The 27,145-nt window shown below is 42.4% G+C and overlaps 1 protein-coding gene and 1 pseudogene across 2 annotated transcripts in view; both read left to right on the forward strand.

Moving 5' to 3' along the window:
• Positions 1-719: 719 nt before the first annotated feature.
• LOC109896598 (normal mucosa of esophagus-specific gene 1 protein-like) lies at positions 720-2,405 on the forward strand (annotated as a pseudogene).
• A 9,493-nt stretch (positions 2,406-11,898) lies between these two features.
• LOC109886931 (anoctamin-4) overlaps positions 11,899-27,145 on the forward strand; it is a 51,601-nt gene continuing 36,354 nt past the window's right edge. Inside the window, exons 1-3 of one of the 2 annotated variants that reach the window (XM_031831513.1) lie at positions 11,899-12,340; positions 13,722-13,802; positions 21,893-22,129. In XM_031831513.1, the coding sequence (XP_031687373.1) occupies positions 12,100-12,340; positions 13,722-13,802; positions 21,893-22,129 (559 nt within the window). In that variant the 5' untranslated portion in view covers positions 11,899-12,099. Of the gene's footprint in view, positions 12,341-13,721; positions 13,803-21,892; positions 22,130-24,587; positions 25,037-27,145 lie in introns of those variants that run through there. The other variant, XM_031831514.1, reaches the window with a different exon arrangement.

Consider the following 27,145-nt stretch of genomic DNA (forward strand, 5'->3'; position numbering starts at 1 on the left):
TAAACACATTTTATTTTCTATCAAAATGGTTCAAACAATTATATTTACTTGAAAGAGTTCGAGATGCTCAGAAAACATGCAACAGAAATGCACTTGGCATTTTCACCTTGAACATTTGAAGCCACCGGGGGCGATGCGCTCACACTCACAGAGGAAAGTTGATCAACCGCCGGCTCAATTGAAACGCTGTGAAGGATTTCGATAGTGAATATGTCTACGTGCTTTACAACTCGTATCACCTCTGGTCGGATAGTAGCCTACTTCAATAGATGATCAGGATGCTCTGCTCACAAGGACCTTGGGACTCTGGTGGCGGCAGCAGGTGAGACGGTCAGCATCTACTGTATAGACCTGTTGCCTTATAGGATGGACCTACACAGAAAAAGATTTGCTATACAGAATAATACTTTTTACCAAATTAATATTCCACTCAATCAAATCAAATGTATTTATAAAGCCCTTCGTACATCAGCTGATATCTCAAAGTGCTGTACAGAAACCCAGCCTAAAACCCCAAACAGCAAGCAATGCAGGTGTAGAAGCACGGTGGCTAGGAAAAACTCCCTAGAAAGGCCAATACCTAGGAAGAAACCTAGAGAGGAACCAGGCAATGTGGGGCGGCCAGTCCTCTTCTGGCTGTGCCGGGTGGAGATTATAACAGAACATGGCCAATCATCATGCTATGTGTTTTCTTTAAAATACCTGAATGGAATTTGAAAATAAAAATGTAGTATGGATTTATTCTGATGCTGAGGAAGAGGAAAGAGGTGAGTTTCTCTCAATTTCTTGTTTTGGATCAGTGTTTCTATGGTTTCTGATGAAGGTTATTCATTCTTCCTATCCTAGCAAGGTTATTCCCTTCAAGAGTTTAAATTAAATTCCAAATAAATCATTTAAGTTGTATTTATTTATGGGAATTCCATTTCCCTTGCTTCCTGAATTAAAATATGTAGACCCAAATTCTCAAATGGAGTTAGGACCAACCATGCTATCCACGTATAAGGATATGAGGCCCTTATCCTGACAGCTACATGTTTCTCTCCCCCAGCTGATCCTCTGATTGGCTTCGTGGCATTGGCTGCTGTAGGAGTCACCTGTGCCTCCCTCTACTTCCTATTTACAAGAATGATGTCATGTGAGATTTATGTATTTTATCATGTATTTGCTGTACATTTTTAGGGCTGATTTCCTGGACCCAAATGAACCTAGTACTGTACAAAGCATTTTTAGTCCAGGGTAAGATTTAATCTGGGTCTGGGGAATCCACATTTTTTGTTATTGCATGTGCATTATATTTCCTTGTCTGGTTATTTCATTGTGTTTCTAGTAATGGGTACGATTAGAAACTTGAAGTACTAACCTGGTATGATCTTGCTCTAACTGTAGCCCCATGCTGATTTCCACATTTGTTTATCAGTCTCTGACAGGCTTGCCCCTTTAACTTTATATTTTGATAAAGACAAACCCTGGCATAGCAGGCAGAGCTATATTCTGTTTTAATAATTTGTCTTCAACTTGCTTTCAGTTTAAATAAAAGCACAAACCCTGAACCCTGGGAGAGACTGGAGCCATCTAAACCACAGAAGGTGATTGATAACATTGTAAACACTTTTTTATGTCTGTCTATTTCTTACCTGTCTATGTTGGTATTGACATTTCTTGCTTTTTTTTTGCTTAATTAGTGAGCTGTGTATGCTTTACATTATAAACACTCTTCATATGCCTCGTTATTTCTGATAGAGGACCACTCTAAATTGATATTGGTATGGGTATTGAGACCTGTGTTTAACGTTATGGGTATAGGTTGTGTGCCAGTGCAGTGGTTCCTCCTCTATTCTCCTGAGTCACTCACACATCAGAGAAACGTTGCCAAGTAGGACTGTAACTTACCATAAACAGCTGGGCACCCATCGGGGGGCGGGACGTCTCCCATTTCTACTGTCATCTAAAAGTAATTTAATCTGTTATCTTAACATCTGTATTCACAGTTGATTCTTTGCATGGGGACCTATTGATAAAGGAGGCAGATGCAGTAGGGATGATTTGATGTCCTGTGGGATTGATTGACTGTGGATGTAGTGTGAAGCAGCAGGGTTGGTGTCAATTCCATTTCAATTTTGTCAATTCAGGAAACTGTCATTCTAATCAAGCAATGAGGAAAACTGGAACTTGAACTTTACTTGACTTTGTCAATGGACTAAATCTGAATGGAATTGACCCCAACGCTGATGAGTATTTGTAGTAACATATGACCAGTAGTGTTATTGTTGGTGTTGTGCAGCTGGTCACTATCAACCAGAAATGGAGGCCCATTGAAGAGCTGGAGCTGATGAAGAGTATGACCAAGTAATCTCTCTCTCTTTCTATTTATCTCCATTCTCTCCCCTTCCTCCCCCCTCCATCCTGGATGAGAGCTGCCTCCCTGCCCTTCCCTGCACCCCCTCCCAGTCTAACAGAATCCTTTCTGCCATGACTAGTTTCTCTGATACTTAGTGTACGGAAAAGCTTCTGCTATACTGGTGGGGTATAACTGCTCAATACTGTCCCCAGGACTGAGGATGTCCACAGCAGTAGTGTTACTTACATCGCCAGGCTGTAAAGAGTAAAAGCTTTTGTCTTCACTGTAAACCAGCTGTCTGTCTGTCCCAGTGATGTAACTGCACTGTACTGCACTATAGCTGACTATAAATGTGACCACAGCTGTTTGTTTGTGAAACAAATCGTATTAGTGTGTGAAATAATAATTATTGCCCCAAAAAATTACCATTGCTCGTGTTATTAATGAGGAGTGTCTACATGGAGTTAAGTACGTCAATTCTGGTGGTTGTTTTCAAAAGCTTGTGTCCCCAACTATCATCAAGGTAACTTTATCACAGCTCTGTCTGGCTTGTCTCTGTCCCCATAAGTGTGTCTGATGCAGACATTAACCTGTGTAACGAAAGCCCTTGTGCCAAACTGTCCATAGGTGACATCATAGTTCTGTCTGGCTTCTGCCTGTGTCCCAAAATGTCAGTCTAGAATTAGTATTCAGAAAACAATATCGGCCATGCAGTCTTGACTGATGGAACAGTCCTAATGCACCAGACTGGGCTGCTTGGAGCCAATCCCTCTCTTAACATGATTACTGATTACACTGAGGCAGAGGGAGAGCAGGATGGGGATAGAGTTACCTTCAGGACACTGTGTGTGTCTGTTGTGTCCGCGTGCATGCACCTTTGTGTTGCTCTCCTTGTGTTTGGCATTCAGAGACAGTCCTCTTACTGGTTGGTGGAGCAATAACACCTACATGTCCCTCTCATAAAGCGTTATTATTATATCACCACTTACTACACGTATACACTGAGTGTACAAAACATTAGGAACACCTGCTCTTTCCATGACATAGACTGACCAGGGGAATCCAGATGAATGGTCCCTTATTGATTAACTGTTAAATCCACTTCAATCAGTGTAGATGGAGGAGACAGGTTAAAGAAGGATTTTTAATTGAGACAATTGAGACATGGATTGTGTGTGTGTGCCATTTAGAGGGTGAATTGGCAAGACAAAATATTTAAGTGCCTTTGAACAGGTTATGGTAGTAGGTGCCAGGCGCACCGGTTTGGGTGTGACAAGAACTGCAACGCTGCTGGGTGATTCATGCTCAACAGTTTCCCATGTGTATCTAGAATGGTTCACCACCTAAAGGACTTCCAGCCAACGGCAGGCCAGTGGTCATTGATGAAAGAGGACAAAGGAGGCTGTGACACAAATTGTGCAGAGAAACAGACGGGCTACAGTTAGTGAATTGACAGTCCAGTACAACATTGGTGCCCAAGGACCTATAAAAGAATGCACAACTCATCACACATGAGTGGGAAGCATTGGAGTCAACATGAGCCAGTATCCCGGTGGAATGCTTTCGACACCTTGTAGAGTTCATGCCCCGACGAATTGAGGCTGTTCTGGGGTAAAAAGAAAGGGGTGCATTCCTAATGTTTTGTACACTCAGTGTATGTGGGGGTACAGAGATGAGGAAGTCATTCAAAATCATGTTAAACACTATTATTGCACACAGAGTGAGTCCATGCAACTTATTATGTGACTTGTTAAGCACATTTTTACTCCTGAACTTATTTAGGCTTACCATAACAAAGAAGTTGAATACTTATTGACTCAAGACATTTCAACTTTTCATTTTTAATTAAATTGTAAACACAAAAATTAAAAAAATCCACTTTGACGTTATGGGGTATTGTGTGTAGGCCCGTGACACAAAATCTCAATTTAATCAATTTAATTCAGGCTGTAACACAACAAAATGTGGAAAAACTCAAGGGTGTGAATGCTTTCTGAAGGCACCATAGCTGCCATTACCACAGATGAGCATGTGTCATTTAACCACTGGGTGAGCCTGGACAGATAGACTTCCTGTGAGGCAAAGTCTGAACTCTTGTTACCTTGGTACCCATATACAGTTGAAGTCGGAAGTTTACATACACTTTAGCCAACTACATTTATACTCAATTTTTCACATTTCCTGACATTTGATCCTAGTAAAAATTCCATGTCTTAGGTCAGTTAGGATCACCACTTTATTTTAAGAATGTGAAATGTCAGAATAATAGTAGAGATAATGATTTAAGTTATACTGTTACACATGCACTCAGTTAGTATTTGGTAGCTGTCATGCGTAGGTGTAATAGGTGGCAGGGAAGTCAGGCGCAGGAGAGTCAAATGGAGTGTAAAATTGAGTCTTTTAATAAAGTCCACGGAGTATGCTCCATAACACTCTATGTACATAAACACAAAACATGGGTACGAGGACCCGACGCGCACCTATACAACAATCACACCACACTGACAATAAAACAATCTCTGACAAAGACATGAGGGGAAACAGAGGGTTAAATACACAACAGGTAATGAATGGGATTGAAAACAGGTGTGTGGGAAGACAAGACAAAACCAATGGAAAATGAAAAAAGGATCAATGATGGCTAGAAGACCGGTGACGTCGAACGCCGAGCACCGCCCGAACAAGGAGAGGCAACGACTTCGGCAGAAGTCGTGACAGTAGCATTGCCTTTAAATTGGTTAATTTGGGTCAAACGTTTTGGATAGCCTTCCACAAACTTCACACAATAAGTTGGGTGAATTTTGGCCCATTCCTCCTGACAAAGCTGGTGTAACTGAGTCAGGTTTGTAGGCCTCCTTGCTTGCACATGCTTTTTCAGTTCTTCCCACAAATGTTCTTTAGGATTGAGGTCAGAGCTTTGTGATGGCCACTCCAATACCTTGACTTTGTTGTCCTTAAGCCATTTTTGGAAGTATGCTTGGGGTCATTGTCCATTTGAAAGACCCATTTTTGACCAAGCTTTAACTTCCTGACTGATGTCTTGATGTTGCTTCAATATACCACATCATTTTCCATCCTCATGATGCCATCTATTTTGTGAAATGCACCAGTCCCTCCTGCAGCAAAGCACACCCACAACATGATGCTGTCACCCCTGTGCTTCATGGTTAAGATGGTGTTCTTCAGCTTGCAAGCATCCTCCTTTTTCCTCCAAACATAACAATGGTCATTGTGGCCAAACAGGTCTATTTTTGTTTCATCAAACCAGAGGACATTTCTCCAAAAAGTACAATATTTGTCCCCATGTGCAGTTGCAAACCATAGTCTTACTTTGGTGGTTTTGGAGCAGTGGCTTCTTCCTTGCTGGGCGGCCTTTCATGTTATGTGGATATAGGACTCGTTTTACTGTGGATATAGATACTTTTGTACCTGTTTCTGGGATCGATTTGCACTTTTCGCACCAAAGTACGTTCATCTCTAGGAGACAGAACACGTCTCCTTCCTGGGCGGTAGGACAGCTGCGTGGTCCCGTGGTGTTTATACTTGTGTACTATCGTTTGTACAGATGAACGTGATACCTTTAGGCGTTTGGAAATTGCTCCCATGGATGAACCAGACTTGTGGAGGTCAACAATTTTTTTCTGAGGTCTTGGTTGATTTCTTTTGATTTTCCCATGATGTCAAACAAAGAGGCACTGAGTTTGAAGGTAGGCCTTGAAATACATCCACAGGTACACCTCCAATTGACTCAAATTATGTCAATTAGCCTATCAGAAGCTTCTAAAGCCAGGACATTGTTTTCAGGAATTTCCCAAGCTGTTTAAAGGCACAGTCAACTTAGTGTATGTAAACTTCTGACCCACTGGAATTGTGACACAGTGAATTATAAGTGAAATAATCTGTCTGTAAACAATTGTTGGAAAAATTACTTGTGTCATGCACAAAATAGATGTCCTAACTGAAACTATAGTTTGTTTTAACAAGAAATTTGTTGAGTGGTTGAAAAACGAGTTTTAATGACTACAACCTAAGTGCATGTAAACTTGTATGTAAACAAACGTGAATGTAAACAGACTTCAACTGTATCAACAGATATTGCTCTATAACCATATCAATTTGATATCTCAAGTAAAAAATACTCTCTTTATTACCACAGAGACTAAATAGTCCATCCTCCTCTCTTTGAGGTAATCAATGATCTGATATGTGAAAGCTATACAACAGAACCCTTGCTTACACTCATTCGATTGTGTGAGATCTGCACTTACCTAGAGGAAAGAGGAAATAAATTAAAGGTGCACATGTAAAGGGTTTGAATAGGGTCCGTGTGTGTACGTGACAACAGTCTCACATACACACATCCTGCCACTCACACCCCTGTCTTGTGATCAGGAAGTCTAGATCATTGTGAATTAGGTGTCCACTCCACCCCATAACCAGAACACTGACTGTGTTTCCTCTTGGTTATTGGGATAGGCAGGGTTTGTATCCGTTCTAAACTGATCACCCAGGCCAAGAGCAGAGTGCAGTACTAAAGTTCTAAACCAGGCTAGTCACAGTGTGGTGGTTATTAGTATAGAAGAAAAACAGGCTAGTCAAGTGTAGTGGTTATCAGCATGAGTGTATGCTTCACTTCTTCCTGACTGTGACCCCTAGGCTCAAGTCTGGACAGAACACACCATACTGATGATAACTACGCCATCTAGTGGTGTTCATGTAATACAACAGCACAAACAGGAGCTCACCACTCTAGTATTCCATAGAAGCAGAAGAGACCACAAACTGTGTGTATCAAGAATGGTCCACCACCCAAAGGACATCCAGCCAACTTGAGGACATCCAGCCAACTTGACACAACTGTGGGAAGCGTTGGAGTCAACATGGGCCAGCATCCCTGCGGAGAGCTTTTGACACCTTGTAGAGTCCATGCCCCGAAGATTTGATGTTTTGTACACTCAGTGTATAATGGTCATGGAATTAGTATAATGAATTTTAATTGACACAAAACTTAGCCCAAAAAATGTCTGCACACTACACAGGTAAATTAGTGCATGAGAGCGCTTTTGAGAACACTGAATGTGAGACTTTCAAGATGGTGACACGGTAGAAATGTTAGAAACTAAACTGTGTTTTATAGACAAACTGAGCAAGGTAATGATTGCGTCTTTAGCATGAATGTAAAAAAGCACTATTGCTAACACATACAAATGCGAGCTCCCATCTGAACATTAATTAATAGACATTCAGAAATGCAAATGGACCTATTCCACTCTAAGATCACTCTGCTGAATGACAATACAAGAGGCACGAGTGTTATACTGTAGTACATGGTGGTAGGCAATGTGCAAGAGTGTGTTCATAACCTATGGCACACAGCATTTACTTGCTACAGATAGCCTTGGAGTTCTGTTTAGTGGGAATCTGTCATGCTACAGATAGCCTTGGAGTTCTGTTTAGTGGGAATCTGTCATGCTACAGATAGCCTTGGAGTTCTGTTTAGTGGGAATCTGTCATGCTACAGATAGCCTTGGAGTTCTGTTTAGTGGGAATATGTCATGCTACAGATAGCCGTGGAGATCTGTTTAGTGGGAATCTGTCATGCTACAGATAGCCTTGGAGTTCTGTTTAGTGGGAATATGTCATGCTACAGATAGCCTTGGAGTTCTGTTTAGTGGGAATCTGTCATGCTACAGATAGCCTTGGAGTTCTGTTTAGTGGGAATCTGTCATGCTACAGATAGCCTTGGAGTTCTGTTTAGTGGGAATCTGTCATGCTACAGATAGCCTTGGAGATCTGTTTAGTGGGAATCTGTCATGCTACAGATAGCCTTGGAGTTCTGTTTAGTGGGAATCTGTCATGCTACAGATAGCCTTGGAGTTCTGTTTAGTGGGAATCTGTCATGCTACAGATAGCCTTGGAGTTCTGTTTAGTGGGAATCTGTCATGCTACAGATAGCCTTGGAGTTCTGTTTAGTGGGAATCTGTCATGCTACAGATAGCCTTGGAGTTCTGTTTAGTGGGAATCTGTCATGCTACAGATAGCCTTGGAGATCTGTTTAGTGGGAATCTGTCATGCTACAGATAGCCTTGGAGTTCTGTTTAGTGGGAATCTGTCATGCTACAGATAGCCTTGGAGATCTGTTTAGTGGGAATCTGTCATGCTACAGATAGCCTTGGAGTTCTGTTTAGTGGGAATCTGTCATGCTACAGATAGCCTTGGAGTTCTGTTTAGTGGGAATCTGTCATGCTACAGATAGCCTTGGAGTTCTGTTTAGTGGGAATCTGTCATGCTACAGATAGCCGTGGAGATCTGTTTAGTGGGAGTCATGCACCTGGCCTATTTATGCATCTACTCACTAGCATACCCCCACCCCCTGCTGCCAGAGAGAGAGGGTGAGAAAGGAAGCCTCTGAGTCAGCACTCCGCACAGCCTTAGTGGAACAAGCCCTCATATTGCAGACACGTGAACTCAGATAGAAAGGCAACGATGAGTCCACCTCTCTGTCTCTTCTTAGGTAACACACAGGTTCCTGCTTGATGTGTGTGGGCTACTCCATCCTAACGGATGGCTTTCACAAGTGTTGTGTTGATGTAGCTAATAAGATTCAGATTCAATTCAAACACAATAACTACAACAAAGTTTGTTGTCAAAGTTTCCAACACAACAACTTGTACTACACATGTAGCTTGACATGGTCACATGTCTTTTGTACTGTTTGGCTGAGCTAGCCAAAGAAGCTGTGACTACGTAGTTTTCCAGCTTCAAGGATGACAGCTTCTGGGCCTCTTTCTGTATCTAGACTATACTCTTTGGCTGCAAGGAGGCACTGTTGGCTACTTGGTGAGTGAAATGAAGACGTACTGCTGTGTAGTGAGGCCTAACACTACTCAAGCAAACAAAAGACACTGATGTGTATCATACAGCTGCTTGGTGTGAGGCAACTAACATTGATTGTTTCTCACATACACACATACACACACATTTAGTGTTAGGTTGCCTTTTACTGAAGCTGTACCCTGGGAAGAGGCAGGATGCCAGATAAAAGTGACTGACTGATGTCCCTTTTTGACATAAGATGAACCCATGTTCTTGTTTCATTCATATCAAATGACTATGATAATGTTGTAGCTCATCAGAAAATATGTATTGTGTTTCACAGAGATTAGAGGTAAACTTCTCCAACTCTTTATGGGTCTGATGGTGCGACAGTGCAGCTGCTATTGACCCCAAAAAGTCTCTTCAAAATGTACTTTGAAGGGAGATAACTGTTTCGTGGTGAATAATAACATTGAATGTAATTGTGTGAAATACACTCTTAGAGAAAGGGTTCCAAAAGGGAACCCTCTGTGAAAAAGGGTTCTACATTAAACTCAAAGGGTTCTACCTGGAACCAAAAAGGGTTCTTCAAACGGTTCTCCTATGGGGACAGCTGAAGAACCCTTTTAGGTTCTAGATAGCACCTTTTTTTGAATAGCGTAGACACTGATATGTGAAGTACTGATTGAATTCAGCATAAGAGAAGCAAAGCATATGGCAGCAAAATCTGCCAAACATTAAAATACAGTTTTCCAGCCAAAGATTTAGCCTACTAGTCCTGAATTTAAAAAGTACTTTACACAGGAAATCAGGTTTTTGACTGCACTGGCCCTTTAAAACAGCCCAGCTCTAACTTTCTATCTTTTTCCCCCTTTTACATTGAAAGATGTGAAGGTAAAGCGAGGGAAACTTTCAGAAGTTCCCTGCAAAGGCGAAACCCTAATTTCAAGTCCCCGGGTCCTTCATCTTATGTTTGGAAATGTAGAACACGGCATTGAGGATATCGGCCTATGAGTAATGACCTGACGGATCTGGGCTATTTCCCCTGAGCCAGAGGGCCTTCCTCCACAGTGCTGTGCTTTGCTCAGGAGCTTTTCCACCCAAAGTTGACAAACACGCACACAAAAAATTATGAAACATGCTCCACATTTTTCCAGTATTTTCCTGTTTTAAGATGTTGCAATGCAAACTGTGTCCTATAAAAAAAAATGTTATGCCCATGCTGAAAATATATTTTAGATACCTCCATGTTCGTTTTAGACATCGATTTAGCTGAGATTCCACTTCACAGCATCTAAGCAAGCATATAATGTATAGCGCACATACTTTTCATCCGCTGCACCGAAAAGTTGTATCCTAGTTTTTAAAGGACTCTTTCAGTGCAAGTGACCAACAATTTTTTTTAACAAACTTGAAGGAGTCAACATCGTGTTTTTAAGCTGTACAGGGGGGCAGAAGCTGCTATATATCATACTGTCATTCTGTACTACATGAAACTGAATGGTGGAGCAGAAACATATTTGTCTTCTTGACCCAAAAGACCTACATGCCATAAGTAGATTTGCTGATGAACCTCTTACTGCAAATTAAATTCACATGGACACTTTAGGATATGGCCCCATGATCTTAATGGTTTGGTTGTGGATCATATCAAACTTACAAGCATTTCGCTACACCCGCTATAACATCTGCTAAACACGTGTATATGACCAATACAATTTGATTTGGTTTGATCAAGACAGGTGTGTTTTAGACATCCTGTTGGACACCAAAGATCAGTTCCTGGTGATCCAGGATTATACCATTTTCATCACACCACTCCACAGGTCGTTAAACACTGGTATTCCTCATTGGTAGAATCATCTGAGAATTTGATTGTATAAGTGTTTTGGAACAGTTGCATAATAAAGAGCTCCCTCCAGTGTGAAATCCTGACTAAAATATTGAGACTCAAGGTTATAGCACAATCGGACAGTGCTGAAAGATGCTGTGGACCAGCTCTGCACCTAGCTGTTTATCTGTGTTAATGATAAAAGCCATCTGTACTCACTGTACCATGCAAACCATCCACAATTTAGAGTTGATGTGTGATGCATTAATCTACTTATATTTGACTGCTGATTCATTCATACATTTTTATGTAGACATTTTGTGCAGTTTAATCCCCTCTTTGAGAGAGTCCGTAATTGCATGTAGCCACAGATCTACGACAATAATAATTTGGTGGGTGCTTATAATTATTTGTCCTATTTTTTTGTGCATATGCCAACTACACCTGAGACAACCTCAGAGTGGTATCACGGGTTACCCTATCCCTACATTCGGTTGAAAACTCAAACCCTGGCATTAGAACTAGTGAAATTAAATAGGCTACTTCATGCCGCCATATTTTTCTATACTGTAACGACCCTGGGTACACACAATGTGCTATATGCTACAGAATGGGTTGTTTTACGTCAGTCAAATGTAGGTACTTATCAATAAAAGGTTGTGTGCTTAAATCAGAAAATGCCTCTAAGGTTCAAATATATTTAATGGGTATAGGCTACAGCAATATGCTACACTCATGGTTAACTTATAACGATGCGTATTTTGCAAGTCTCTAGCTGTAGGATCACGTCCATCTATTGATCTGCAGCCTATGATCAGCCAGGAGAGTATGGCAGGGTGCCACCTGGATGACGTGCATGAAAACCACGCCTGTCCCAAACTCTTCGCCCACTGCTAAATCCATAGACCTTATTCTCCAAGCTTCCTGGAAGGACGAAGTCAGGGTGGCCGATAACAGAATGGCGAGCCAAATTATCCATAAAAAAAGACGTTATACATCCTGAGTAGTTGTAGGCTAGGTTCTGTATTTATTTATAGTCATTAAAATATTAGCTACACTTGTGCTCGAGACATGTAGGCTGGCTAACATATCCCAGGAATTGAACTTGCTGGTGATGATGCTCGTGGATCATGACTGTTCTGGGACTGATGTTCGGTTGGTTCGTCAGCTCAACAAGGGTATGAGAATTCAACCAGGGATATGCAGCGGAGGGACCGAGCAGCAACGGGGATGTAAAACCGGAGACGTCAATGAAAATATTGTTTGCCTGCAATCTCAGGATGAAACGGGACGGGTGTGTCCTGGAAGCCCAGCACTGGCGACAGACACGCGGCTATCCTCCTGTTCCACAGCAGGTAAAGTCCAAAGAAAGCGTTGTATATTTTTTTCTGTAAGGTTTTCAAAGTAGGCGACACGAGATGAATGAAAACAAATGAATAACCCCTTTACATAGGAGCTCGTATATCTGATTCTGTAGATAAGTGTTGGTGCATGGGTGGTGATACAATGTAGCAAAATGTACAGTGCGCTACAATTTACACTAACATCCCACACTAACTTTAAATTAACAATTTAAGGGCAGCCATAAGCAAGTACATAGATGCTTAATATAAATCATGTATAGTCCTGATGAAGCCTAAATGTGATTGTTTTTCTATAGGCCAACTCAGAGTTATTAAACATTAACTTTTTAATTTCCCTTGTTGACCCAGATTTAATTGGTTATTTCTCAGCTCATCAGCCGTAGTTTTCAAGGTTAATTTTTTATTTGACTGGATGACCCTCATAATCGTAGCCAGCAAAACTGCTCACATTCACCCATTATGGAGAGTCATTGACATGCATGCACACTAGTATTCCATGACACCAAGTGTGGAAATATAAGATGTGAGTCTTTTTAAACATTTTGCATCATGTCTGAAATAGTTTGTAAACGTTGGCACCCTTTCCCCTCAATATATATATTTTTTACATTTATTTAACTAGGCAAGTCAGTTAAGAACAAATTCTTATTTTCAATGACGGCCTAGGAACAGTGGGTTAACTGCCTGTTCATGGGCAGAACGACAGATTTGTAGCTTGTCAGCTCGGGGGTTTGAACCTTTCAGCTGCTAGTCCAACGCTCTAACCACTAGGCTACCCTGCCGCCCCAATATAATTAGTAACGTTTCCAAAATGTTAATGCCTTTTTGGCTAATGAATGCATCCATTGCATCTTTTGAGCAGTCTGACTCAACATAGGTCTTGTAGTGTACGTGGAGACAGTATTGCAATTTAGGACCTATTTAGTGTGCTTTTACTTTAAATACATATTGGATAGTTCGGCGCAAATGTTTTCAGTTCATTTTCAGAGTGGCGACAACAAACATCCTCCTGAATTAAAGGAAACATGTATCTCTGAGTACAGTATTGATTATATTGCAGCACTTTCCCCAACCCAGACACAAAAGTCCATCCAAAAACAGACATTATTTATTTAGTAAGTTTCAGCAGCCTCTGGACAGATTTAGCTCCTCCATAAAAGCTAATCGAACTAATGGGGGCGTTTTTGTCTTCTGTTCTAAAACACAAAAAATGTCCTCCAAGAAACTCCAACGCAGTAAATCAACTACTGTGTGTGACCTTGCATGGGATAAATCCAGGTTATCTGTGGAAAATAAACATGTTCTTGAAGGTTGAGTGTGATGTGAGAGTGGCTCTGATCAAGGGCAACCAATGATGATGTTGTCTTTCCAGACCGTGAACCAAGCAGTGGCAGTTACAACGTCTCCACTGGAACGGGAACCTTTTACAGCTGCGTCAGTCAGATCACCATCGGTAATTGTACTTTACAGAATGTCTTACTCTATATCCAAAAGAGACCGCAAAGGGAGGCCATATTTGATTTGGCAGTGAAAAGTCACACTGAAACTTTCAGAAATGTTTGGAAAATAGACCCTGTGTGAAAACGCTGACCACGCCAAGAAATGAGACTTTAAAAAAATGAGTCTATCCTTTATCTAGTAGAAGTAGACCCGATCCAATATCGTGCATCTTTTACACCTGCACATGAACAATTCCTCAGGTGCTGTATGTGGAGTTCTTGACAATGAAATTGATATAGAGTAGCCTAGATAAAAAGCTAATGTTAATGGATGCATGGATGAGTTTTTGACCAGGCACAAGTCATCCACAGATTGATCATTCTAAATGTAGCACACATGCTTTACCTTGAGCCACCTCTAGTCTTCAGAAAATGACAAATCAATAGCCTTTCTCAATAAACTGCCTTCAGAGGAGTCAATATACCCCCTGGATGAGTGTGATTTTAAAATCTTTCCCCATTGTTTCGCCAGGATAGGGTACTCTGCATCACTATGGGTCCCCTAAAGTGCTAATGGACGATAAGTCTCCCCTAATTCAACCCTATTGGTTTGTTGTAGTCTTTACTCTAGTAAGTGCTGTTGAATATTGGAAATGAATAAGCGTATTATAACCATGGAGAATTCCTGGATTATAAGCAAAGGGTGTTCTAAAGTGATGAGCTACATCTCATCAAATGTATTGAATTGATTTATTGATGCAGAATATTCGCCTGGTCAAACATACTGATTGCTGCACTCACCATTGTTTGAATTCACTTATTGACCAGGCCAGCTGATCACAGCCCATGATGAATCCAGATACAATTCCATTTTACTGTAAACAAATTGACAAGACTTTCAGCACGCTTATAGGGAAGGACGTTCAACAAGCACTTGCACAAATGACTGAGGATTGGCTGAGAGAAATTGATAATAAAAAGATTGTGGGAGCTGTTTTGTTAGACTTCAGTGCAGCGTTTGACGTTATCGATCTTAGTCTGCTGCCGGAAAAACACATGTGGAATGATGTTATGACTTTACACCCCCGACTCTGCACTATACACGCCAGCTACTACAGCGAGTGAAATCACTGCAACGCTAAACAAAGAGCTGCAGTTAGTTTCAGAATGGGTGACAAGGAATAAGTTAGTCCTAAGTATTTCAAAAACTAAAAGCATTGTATTTGGGACAAATCATTCACTAAACCGTAACCTCAACTAAATCTTGTAATAAAGAATGTGGAAATTGAGCAAGTTGAAGTGACTAAACTGCTTGGAGTAATCCTGGATTGTAAACTGTCATGGTCAAAACATGTTGATAAAACAGTAGCTAAGATGGGGAGAAGTCTGTCCATAATAAAGCGCTGCTCTGCCTTTTTAACAACACTATCAACAAGGCAGGTCCTACAGGCCCTAGTTTGGTCGACCTGGACTACTGTTCAGTCGTGTGGTCATTTGCCACAAAGAGGGACCTCGGAAAATGACAATTGGCTCAGAACAGGGCCCTTAAATGTACACAGGGAGCTAACATGAATAATATCCATGACATGCTGAATGCACTGAGGTGTCTGTTTAAACTACTAGCACACAGCTGAGACACCCATGCATACCCCAAAAGACATTCCACCAGAGGTCTCTTCATAGTACCCAAGTCAAGAACAGACTATGGGAGGTGCACAGTACTATGTAGAGCCATGGCTACATGGAACTATTCCACATCAGGTACAGCGCATTCGGAAGTATTCAGACACATTTTTGTTAAATTACAGCCTTATTCTGAAATTGATTAAATAGTTTTCCCCCTATCAATTTACACAAAAAAAAACATAATGACAAAGCAAAAAACACTTTCCTTTTTTGGGGGACATTTATTTTTAAAAAACATGTTTTTTTTAATGGTATCACATTTACATAAGTATTCAGACCCTTTAATCAGTACTTTGTTGAAGCACGCTTGTCAGCGATAACATCATTGTGTCACGTTCTGACCTTTATTTTCCTGTGTTTGGTATTTAGTTAGTATGGTCAGGGTGTGAGTTGGGTGGGCAGTCTATGTTTGTTTTTCTATGATTTGGGTATTTCTATGTTTCGGCCTAGTATGGTTCTCAATCAGAGGCAGGTGTCATTAGTTGTCTCTGATTGAGAATCATACTTAGGTAGCCTGGGTTGCACTGTTTGTTTGTGGGTGATTGTCTATGTTGATGGCTTGTTTCAGCGCAGCTCACATTAGCGTCACGGTTGTTATTTTGTTTACTACTTTGGTATAGTGTTTCAGTGTTCAGTTCTTTCTTTATTAAACATTCAACATGAACACATATCACGCTGCATATTGGTCCTTCGATCCTTCTCGCCTCTCCTCTTCAGATGAAGAGGAGGACGACCGTGACAGAATCACCCACCAACCAAGGACCGAGCAGCGTGGTAAAGGACAGCGACGACAGCAGCAGCAGCATCAACAACAGAGGCCAGCATCACAGGACTCCTGGACATGGGAGGAGATACTGAACGGAGAGGGACCCTGGGCACAGGCTGGGGAATATCGCCGCCCCAAAGCAGAGCTGGAGGCAGCGAAAGCTGAGCGGCAGCGATATGAGGAGGCAGCACGGCAGCGCGACAGGTACGAGAGGCAGCCCCAAAAATGTTTTTTGGGGGGGCAGCCGAGGTGTGGTACTAAGCCAGGTAGCAGACCTGAGCTCACGCCTCGTGCTTATTATAAGCAGCGCATTACTGGTCAGGCACCGTGTTATGCGGTTAAGCGCACGGTGTCGCCAGTGCTTGCCCATAGCCCGGTGCGCTATAGGGCAGCCCCCCGAAAGTGCCATGCGAGTGTGGGCATTGAGCCAGGGCGTATGGTGCCTGCTCAGCGGGTCTGGTCGCCGGTACGCAGTTTTGGTCCAGGTTATCCTGCGCCGGCTCTGCGTGCTGTGTCTCCGGGGCGCTGGGAGGGTGCAGTGCGTCCTCTGCCTGCGCTCTGCTCGTGCCGGGCAAATGTGGGAGTGGAGCCTAAGGGAGAGGTGCGTGTAGTAAGCACTAGATCTCCCATGCTTACCCACAGTCCGGTTCAACCTGTGCCTGCACTCTGGAGGGTCCGGGCTAGAGTAGTTGTCCAGCCTGGGGAAGTGGTGCCAAGGTTGCGCACCAGAGCTCCAGTGCTCCCCCACAGCCCGGTCCTTCAGGCTCCTCCAAACACCAAGCCTCCTGAAGGTCTCCCCAGACTGGTGGTTCCTGTGGCAGCCCCACGCACCAGGCTGTCTCTCTGTCTCCTTCCTCCAGGTGGTCCCGCCTGTCCGGCGCCGCTGCCGGAGTCTCCCGCCTGTCCGGCGCCGCTGCCGGAGTGTCCCGCCTGTCCGGCGCCGCTGCCGGAGTGTCCCGCCTGTCCGGCGCCGCTGCCGGAGTGTCCCGCCTGTCCGGCGCCGCTGCCGGAGTGTCTCGCCTGTCCGGCGCCGCTGCCGGAGTGTCCCGCCTGTCCGGCGCCGCTGCCGGAGTGTCCCGCCTGTCCGGCGCCGCTGCCGGAGTGTCCCGCCTGTCCGGCGCCGCTGCCGGAGCCCCTCTGTCCAGAGCTTCTGCCCCTCTGTACAGAGCTTCTGCCCCTCTGTCCAGAGCTGCCATTGAGAAGGGTGGCCATGGTTAGTAGGCCACGGAGGTGGACTAAGACAATGGTGAAGTGGGGTCCGCGTCCTGCGCCAGAGCCGCCACCGCGGACAGACACCCACCCAGACCCTCCCCTATAGGTCAAGGTTTTGCGGCCGGAGTCCGCACCTTTGGGGGGGGGGTACTGTCACGTTCTGACCTTTATTTTCCTGTGTTTGGTATTTAGTTAGTATGGTCAGGGTGTGAGTTGGGTGGGCAGTCTATGTTTGTTTTTCTATGATTTGGGTATTTCTATGTTTCGGCCTAGTATGGTTCTCAATCAGAGGCAGGTGTCATTAGTTGTCTCTGATTGAGAATCATACTTAGGTAGCCTGGGTTGCACTGTTTGTTTGTGGGTGATTGTCTATGTTGATGGCTTGTTTCAGCGCAGCTCACATTAGCGTCACGGTTGTTATTTTGTTTACTACTTTGGTATAGTGGTTCAGTGTTCAGTTCTTTCTTTATTAAACATTCAACATACATATCACACTGCATATTGGTCCTCCGATCCTTCTCGCCTCTCCTCTTCAGATGAAGAGGAGGATGACCGTGACACATTGAGTCTTGGGTATGACGCTACAAGCTTGGCACAACTGTATTTGGGGAGTTTCTCCCATTCTTCTCTGCAGATCCTCTCAAGCTCTGTCAGGTTGGATGAGGAGCATCGCTGCACAGCTATTTTCAGGTTTCTCCAGAGATGTTAGATCGGGTTCAAATCTGGGCTGTGGCTGGGCCACTCAAGGACATTCAGAGACTTGTCCCGAAGCCACTCCTGCATTGTCTTGGCTGTGTGCTTAGGGTCGTTGTCCTGTTGGAAGGTGAACCTTCACCCCAGAGGTCCTGAGCGCCTGAGGTCCTGAGCGCTCTACGCAGAGCTCTGCGCTCTACGCAGGTTTTCTTCAAGGATTTCTCTGTACTTTGCTCCGTTCATCTTTCCCTTGATCCTGACTAGTGCCCCAGTTCATGCCTTTGAAAAACATTCCCACAGCATGATGCTGCTACCACCATGCTTCACCGTCGGGATGGTGCCAAATTTCCTCCAGACGTGTCGCTTGGCAGTCAGGCCAAAGAGTTCAATCTTGGTTTCATCAGACCAGAGAATCTTGTTTTTCATGGTCTGAGAGTCCTTTAGGTGTGTTTTGCCAAACTCCAAGCGAGCTGTCATGTGCCTATTACTGAGGAGTGGCTTCCGTCTGGCCACTCTACCATAAGGGCCTGATTGATGGAGTGCTGTAGAGATGGTTGTCCTTCTCTGGAAGGTTCTCCCATCTCCACAGAGGAACTCTGAAGCTCTGTCAGAGTGACCATCGGGTTCTTGGTCACCTACCAGACCAAGGCCCTTCTTCCCTGATTGCTCAGTTTGGCTGGCGGCCAGCTCTAGGGAGGGTCTTGGTGATTCCAAACTTCTTCCATTTAAGAATGATGGAGGACACTGTGTTCTGTTTTGCTAGCACAGACTGGAATATGTTCCGTGATTCTTTCAATGACATTGAGGAGTACACCACATGAGTGCATCGAGGACGTCGTCTCCACAGTGACTGTACGTACATACCCCAATCAGAAACCATGGATTACAGTTAACATTCGCTTAAATGTATTTGGCTAAGGTGTATGTCAACTTCTGACTTCAACTGTATATAGACAGGTGTGTGCCTTTTCAAATTATGTCCAATCAATTGAATTGACCACAGGTGGACTCCAAGTTGTAGGAACATCTCAAGCATGATCAATGAAAACATGATGCACCTGAGCTCAATTTTGAGTCTCATAGCAAAGGGTCTGATTTATTTATTTATTTTAGTAATATGTATATATTTTAATTGTTTGTACTTTTTACCCCTTTTCCTCCCCAATTTCGTGATATCCAATTGATAGTTACAGTTTTGTCCCATCGCTGCATCTCCCGTACGGATTCGGGAGAGGCGAAGGTCAAGAGCCATGCGTCCTCCGAAACACGACCCTGCCAAGCCGCACTGCTTCTTGACACACTGTTCGCTTAACCCGGAAGCCAGCCGCACCAATGTGTCAGAGGAAACACTGTACAGCTGGCGACCAAAGTCAGCGCGCATGCGCCTGGCCGCCACGAGGAGTCGCTAGAGTGCGATGGGACAAGGACATCCTAGCCGGACGACGCTGAACCAATTGTGCGCCTCCTCATGGGACTCCTGGTCGCGGCCGGCTGCGACACAGCCTGTAATCAAACCCAGATCTGTAGTGACACTTCCAGCACTGCGATACAATGTCTTAGACCGCTGTGCCACTCGGGAGACCCCTGTTTTTATTTTTAATACATTTGCTAAAATGTCAACCAGTTTTCGCTTTGTCATTATGGGCTACAATGTGTAGATTGATGAGGAAAACATTTAATTTAATCAATTTTAGAATAAGGCTGTAACGTAACAAAGTGTATAAAAAGGGAAGGGGTCTGAATGCTTTCTGAATGCACTGTAACTGATGATTTAAAAACAGATAATAATACACCTTATGGAACAGCAGGGACTGTGAAGAGACACACACACACGCCTACACATGATAATACACCCACTCTACACCCAAGTACACATGGATTTTGTATTATAGATATGTGGTAGTAGAGTAGTTGCCTGAGGGAACACACTTAATGTGTTGTGAAAAGTGTTATGAAATGTAATGTCATGTAATATGTTGCCTTAATGCAACACATTTTGTAATTTTTAGTTATGTGTATTGTTGTGAATTGTTAGATACTACTGCACTGTTGGAGCTAGGAACACGAGCATTTCGCTACACCCGCAATAACATCTGCTAAATATGTGTATGTGACCAATACAATTTGATTTGATTTAATGTTGCTGGACCCCAGAAAGAGTAGCTGCTGCCTAATGGGGATCCTTAATAAATACAACATAATACAAATCTAGCCCAATTCTAGGCACCTGCATAATAGTGTACCTTGGTCCCTCTAAGAGGCAGGAAGTGCTGGCGGTAGTGATCTGGGCCTGACGTTCCTCAGAGAGCTAGGGAGGGCAATTTTTTTAATGATGACTGCGACAGAGATGTTGCTTAGAACACACTGTATCGTTCAAACAGCTCATTGCATGGATGGTTTTAGAGGGCACCCTGAAGCACACACAGGTGTGGATTACCTTGTATGCTATAGCATTTCAAGTAGCATACAGTTGCAATGGAGGTTGAGATTTCCCAGGGATCCACTACATTTGCAATTATAGGAATAAAGATTTATGTTCATGAATAAAGAGTAGTAATAAAGTTGCCACCCGAAGAGGCGATACATTCTTAACTCCATTTTACCGCTTGCTTCAGTGTAATGTATAGCCTAATAAAAAATGCAATAAATTATGTATTACTGTCTACTGATGCTTTACACCGCATTAATAAGAAGGCTACTAGCTCTTCAGTATGGGCCATTCTACTGTCAATGTTTGTCTATGGAGATTGCCAGCAACGGTTGTGGCTGAAATAGCCAAATCCACTCATTTGAAGTGTATCTTATAATGCGCTGGGGTTGTGTTTCCAGAAAAGCTAAAGAAGGCTCTCTTTGCTCTTTGGTGTGATGCCCGTTGAGCGTGGACGGAGATATTTGCGTTCATGCAATGTCTTTACGATTGTTGGGTATGTTGGCAACCTTCATGTGGTATGCTTCAAAAGGAAAGTCAAATGCATAAAGTAAACTCTGTTAAATCAATTCAAGTTAAATGTACACTCTGCCACATGCTATCAATGTTACCATATTTTTATTATTTAATTCTACAGATTTTACAGAATTGACAGACTTCCACAAAGGTGCTTGCAGTTGGAAATGTTTCACAACATACCTTTTTAATAAAGATTTAGTTGTCAACGGTCAAAACATACTTTTTATTATAAATAGCATACGTAGTTATGATACTTCCCAAGATGTATGTGGAAGTAGACCACTGACAAACGAGAAACAAAGATGGACTCATCAAACAAGGGAAAGGACAGTCATGGAGTTGGCAACATCAACCACTAGAGAGCAGCATTGTTATGGACATAGCACCCACATTTTTTATTTTGAACCGGGAGAGCGAAATATGTCAGCATTTTGCTTAATTGGTTCAACTAGGGAAGCGGAACCCTGAATTTCTGAGATATGGGATATGTAACCGTAAGTGGAAACTCAATCCTCCAGAGAGCAACAACCTTAGTTTCATTATGAAACAGGAACTTATTTGAATAATATCACTAATTTCCCTTTTCAAGCAATGGGATATTTCTGCAATGTCTGACTTTCCGGGATCTATTCAATATCAAGGATTTTCAAAGAACCATGACATTGCTGTAAGAGAAATAGACTAAGTATGCAAGTTGCAAGGACAAGTGTTCACATTCATATGCTTTCCAGGGTTATGTGTTATAGGAAGGGAGTCCATGTTTTGAGAAACTCTTTCTGAGATATTAATATTCCCTACAGGGTTTGATCTCGGGGGCCAAGTGGCCATTGGCATCTCTCATTGGAAGAGTCCATTCCCTCCCAGACGTCACCCCCTGTGTGACAGTCCTGATGGGGTTCGCTCCGAGGCCTCTGCTGCCACAGCCCCGCATCTCCCTGAGTACCAAGAGCCAGTGTCCTGTCCTGCCTCCCTGTCAATCAACCCTATATCATCCCACTGCAGCGCCAGCCAGGAGACCATCAGCGACAGCAGCACAAGTAAGGTTTCACCTTTCAACTTTGAACCCTGACTTCATTCTAATCTCAGCTCTGTGGTTTGGTCACTAAAAATCCGGCCTAGAAACGGCTTTATCCTGCCTAAGCTCAGAACCTTTGGCGTTCGGGGTAAATGGCAGTAGTGAGAGCCATCAGGAGATGTATACTGAACAAAAATATAAACGCAACAATTTCAACGATTTTACTGAGTTAGTCATTTGAAATAAATTCTTTAGGCCCCCTGATGAGTTATATCGAGTCAGTCTGTTGGTTCTGAGTTGCACAGAAGAGAGTATCCTGGAATCACATTATAGTGTGAACACACCTGATCGTTCCATATAATTTCACCAAGTCATGACACCCACTACCTCAGATTGTTCTGAAATTATTTCTGTAGTTAGAAACAGATAAGATGTCCTGCAGCATTATTTTGTTGAAATATAATTTGTTGAAATAATACTCAATAAATAAATTACCGTGGGGCGTTGTTGGTCTGTGAGTGGCTTTTGACAATTTCTCTGGATTCCTCATGTCTAACTCATTGTTAGAAAAAAGTTTGGTCCAAATTGGATGTTAGGTACTATATTTATTGAATATTATATGAATCCTATACATTTAAAATGGCAAATTTGGGTGCAATAAATTAGCTTAATATCTCAACAAAATAATGTAGCAGGAATGATAATCTTATGTTTCTAACAACAGAAAGAATTTCTGAACAATCTGAGCTGGTGGGTGTAAAAATTCAGTGGTTGAAACAAATATGGTTGTTACATAAGCATACACACAGTCTATTTCTGGTTAGTACCCGTGGGGGAAAAAGTACCCAGTTGTGATACTTAAGTAAAAGTACAGATACCTTTTAACAGGAAGTTACTCAAGTAAAAGTTAGTCACCCAGTAAAATACTACTTGAGTAAAAGTCAAAGTATTTGGTTCTAAATATACATGTACTTAAGTATCACAAGTAAATGTAATTGCTAAAATATGCTCAAGTATCAAAAGTAAAAGTATAAATCTCTTCAAATTCCTTATATTAAGCAAACTAGATAGCACCCTTTTATTGTTTTAAACATGTACAGATAGCCAGTGGCACACTCCAACACTCAGACATTATTTACAAATGATGCATTTTGTGTTTATTGAGTCTGCCAGATCAGAGGCAGTAGGGGGGACCACGTGTTCTCTTGATAAGTGCGTGAATTTGACAATTTTCTAAGCATTCATCTAAGCATTCAAAATGTAACAAGTACTTTTGGGTGTCAGGGAAAATGTATGGAATAAAAAGTAAATTTATTTTATTTAGGAAAGTGAAGTAAAAGTTGACAAAAAAAATAAAATAAATAACAGATACCCCCCCAAAAAAGTCTTAAATCGGTGTCCCTTCCACGGGACGGTTGAGGCTAATGCGAATAGCATGAGGTTGTAAGTAACAAGAACATTTCCCAGGAAATAGACATATCTGATATTAGCAGAAAGCTTAAATTATTGTTAGTCTAACTGCACTGTCCAATTTACAGTAGCTATTACAGTGAAAGAATACCATGCTATTGTTTGAGAGTGCACAATTTTGAACATGAAAAGTTATTAATAAACAAATTATGAAATGGTTCATTGGATCAGTCTAAACCGTTGCACATACACTGCTGCCATCTAGTGGCCAAAATCTAAATAGCACCTGGGCTGGAATAATACATTATGATCTTTCTCTTGCATTTCAAAGATGATGGTACAAAAAAATACTAAATATCGGTTTTTTTTTCTTCTTTGTATTATCTTTTACCAGATGTATTGTTATATTCTCCTACATTCCTTTAAAAATGTCACAAACTTCAAAGTGTTTCCTTTCAAAGGGTACCAAGAATATGCATATCCTTGCTTCAGGGCCTGAGCTACAGGCAGTTAGATTTGGGTATGTCATTTTAGGCGAAAATTGAAAAAAAGGGGCAGATTCCAGAACTTTAAAGTATTTTTAATTAAGTACTTTACACCACTGGTTAGCAGACTGTGTTCCAGTTGGATCCTGCCTGAAAGCAAATTGTTAAAATAGTGTTACTAACATGGTAAAGTGTACAACAGACTTTTGAAAACACACTTTTGGAAAGCAGCCAGCTATTATATATGTAGGGTTTGTTTAATTTGCAGTAGCGTGACACTCACTCTGAGTGTTGCATGCAAGTAGGGTAACTAATGGTAGAATTTTCTAAAGGATTCCTCCTTTTAAAATATACACACTCTATACAACAATTGTGTGTGTGCATCAATGTGTTTATGTGCATGTGTCTAAGGTGCTGGCTTTAAAAAACACATTGACACCCAGAGCAGCAGCAACTGTCATTCCTTTGGTCAACAACCACACTGATAGAGCCAGCCCTGCTCCGATTGGCTACCCTCAAAGCTCCTATCCCACGGATTGGCTGACGGGGATAACTGATTAAGAATACTGATTGTCTTGCAGCTCTCTTGCACTCCCCCTCACTCTCTCCCTCTCTCTGCATAGACATTCTGCTTGTATTTTTCCCTGAGAGAAGATCTAAGCTGGTCTGCATCTGTTTCTTCCTGAGCTTTGCCTCGTGCCGGCTGGACAGAGGTTTATATAATCTGAGGGATGTTTTGGGGATGAGCAGAGTGGTGTGTGTGTGTGTGTGTGTGTGTGTGAGGGAGCTCAGAAGCTAGAGAAGAGCGCTGCGGTGCTCGGGAGTGGAGGTAAACATGGGGAATGCAGCTAATTGCCTCTGCAGAAGGTCCTTTTCCTTTTCCCCCTGCGGGGTCTTTAGTACGGGAGCCAAGTTTAGCTAGTTGTAGCTACTGTAGCGCTTGCGGAACCTCCGCTGGGTCGGCCCCCGGGCTGTGTCGTCCTCTCCTGCTGCCCTCTGAGGGGTTGAAGCTCTCTCCCTCTCTACCCTGCATGGTGAGTGCTGCAGGCAACTTGTTTTAGACCCACAGCAGTGTTGTTGTTTTTTCCCTCTGTAGTGGTTTTGCTGCAGTGATCTCTCTCTCTCTCTGTCGCTCTCGCTCACCCCCCCCCCCTCTCTGTTTTGATCTATTTCTTTCTCTGTCCCTCACTCATATGCTATGACCCAAATGTCCTCTTCTTTTACTGTCTATCATCTCTGTTCTCTTTTCACACCATTGTGTTCCTGAACCGTACAGGCATTTGACCTTCACACACGCATACACACACACACTCACTCCTTCTTTCTCCCATCTCTCCTTGGCTCCCATTCCCCCCTTCTCTCTCTCCCGTATCGCCCTCCCTCCCACACGGTTTCACTCCGGGGGTTGTAAATGAGCTGTGTGTCCAAAGTGTAGCACTCCTCCATTATGCATGGTTCAGGGAAGGAGAAGTGGGTCAGTGGAGACGCCGTGTGTCCAAGCTCTGTTTTCCATCTGGCAGGTGTGAAACGGCCATTGTGTTGCCCCGGGGCCTGATGGAGCCTGGAGGTCTGTTGTCCCCTGACTGTACTGGTGTAGTGGTACAGAACCCTCCTCTGTCTTCCTGGTCCCCATGGCAACCACCCCCCCCTTTTTGTATTTTCCGCTCACTTACCCAACCAGCTAGCCTACTGTGAGCTGTCATGCTAAGGCAAGGTTATGTCATATGAACTGAGGAGGCGCTAGCGATTTCATTGGGGAAGAATTTTTTGCAAGAAAGATTTCTCTCCTGACAATCAAATCAAAATCAAATCAAATCAAATTTTATTTGTCACATACACATGGTTAGCAGATGTTAGTGCGAGTGTAGCGAAATGCTTGTGCTTCTAGTTCCGACAATGCAGTAATAACCAACAAGTAATCTAGCTAACAATTCCAAAACTACTACCTTATAGACACAAGTGTAAGGGGATAAAGAATATGTACATAAGATATATGAATGAGTGATGGTACAGAGCGGCATAGGCAAGATACAGTAGATGGTATTGAGTGCAGTATATACATATGAGATGAGTATGTAAACAAAGTGGCATAGTTAAAGTGGCTAGTGATACATGTATTACATAAGGATGCAGTAGATGATATAGAGTACAGTATATACGTATACATATGAGATGAATAATGTAGGGTATGTAAACATTATATTAGGTAGCATTGTTTAAAGTGGCTAGTGATATATTTTACATAATTTCCCATCAATTCCCATTATTGAAGTGGCTTATGATTCAGGGTTTCAAATCAACTAGCAATACTGTTATACTGTGGCATTTTTTATTTAATTCAAAAGTCATTTTCGCAGCATAACTAGAAGTTCATGCACTTTGTTGCAAAACATCTTAATATTCAACAAAAGTTTTGTTGTACCCAAGAATGTAAGGCAATGTAACTCACCATCGTTGCATCAGTGGGAGCCTGGAAGCCTTGGGCTTGTTTCCTTGATGCGTGGAGAAGTCCGCTAAATAGCTATTTGAAAACCAACCGAAACTAGCTTTGACTATTTATTTGAACCCTACTTCTGATTTTTAAGTATTCTCATGTAGCCTAGATTGTTGGTTAATCAGTGTGTTTGACTGGGTATCATGCAACATTTGCTGTTGTCTGTCCTGTTCAACAGTTTTAGATTGCTTGTAGATTCCATGATGAATATATTGTGTAGGTGGTCTAGTTTTTGACGAGTTCACCATTTCCAGACATTCAGATCCAAAAATGGGCGTCCATCCCAAAATATCTCGGTGTTTTCCTCTGCTGCCAAGGCTGAGGTGACCTCACCAGTAGCTTATGTTACAAATGAATGGAGATTCCATATGAAACCAGGACAAAGAAATACCATGATTTTTGGGGATTTTCACTATTTTATTCATATCATTTTTCTTTGGGGGAGGTATTGTTGACATATTTGACATTTGTATCTAAAAGTATAATTGAGAATTTTTTTATAAAAGTTGGCATATTTATAACATTTTGTCCTGGTTTCGTATGGAATCACTCAAATGCAGTTGTGACAGAGAGTCTTATAATGATACAGATTAAATGAATGCCGACTGTTTAAGCCATAGAATTACATACAGAATCACATCAAATCAAA

This window comes from Oncorhynchus kisutch, linkage group LG9, assembly GCF_002021735.2.
Source record: "Oncorhynchus kisutch isolate 150728-3 linkage group LG9, Okis_V2, whole genome shotgun sequence".
Taxonomy (NCBI): Eukaryota; Metazoa; Chordata; class Actinopteri; order Salmoniformes; family Salmonidae; genus Oncorhynchus; species Oncorhynchus kisutch.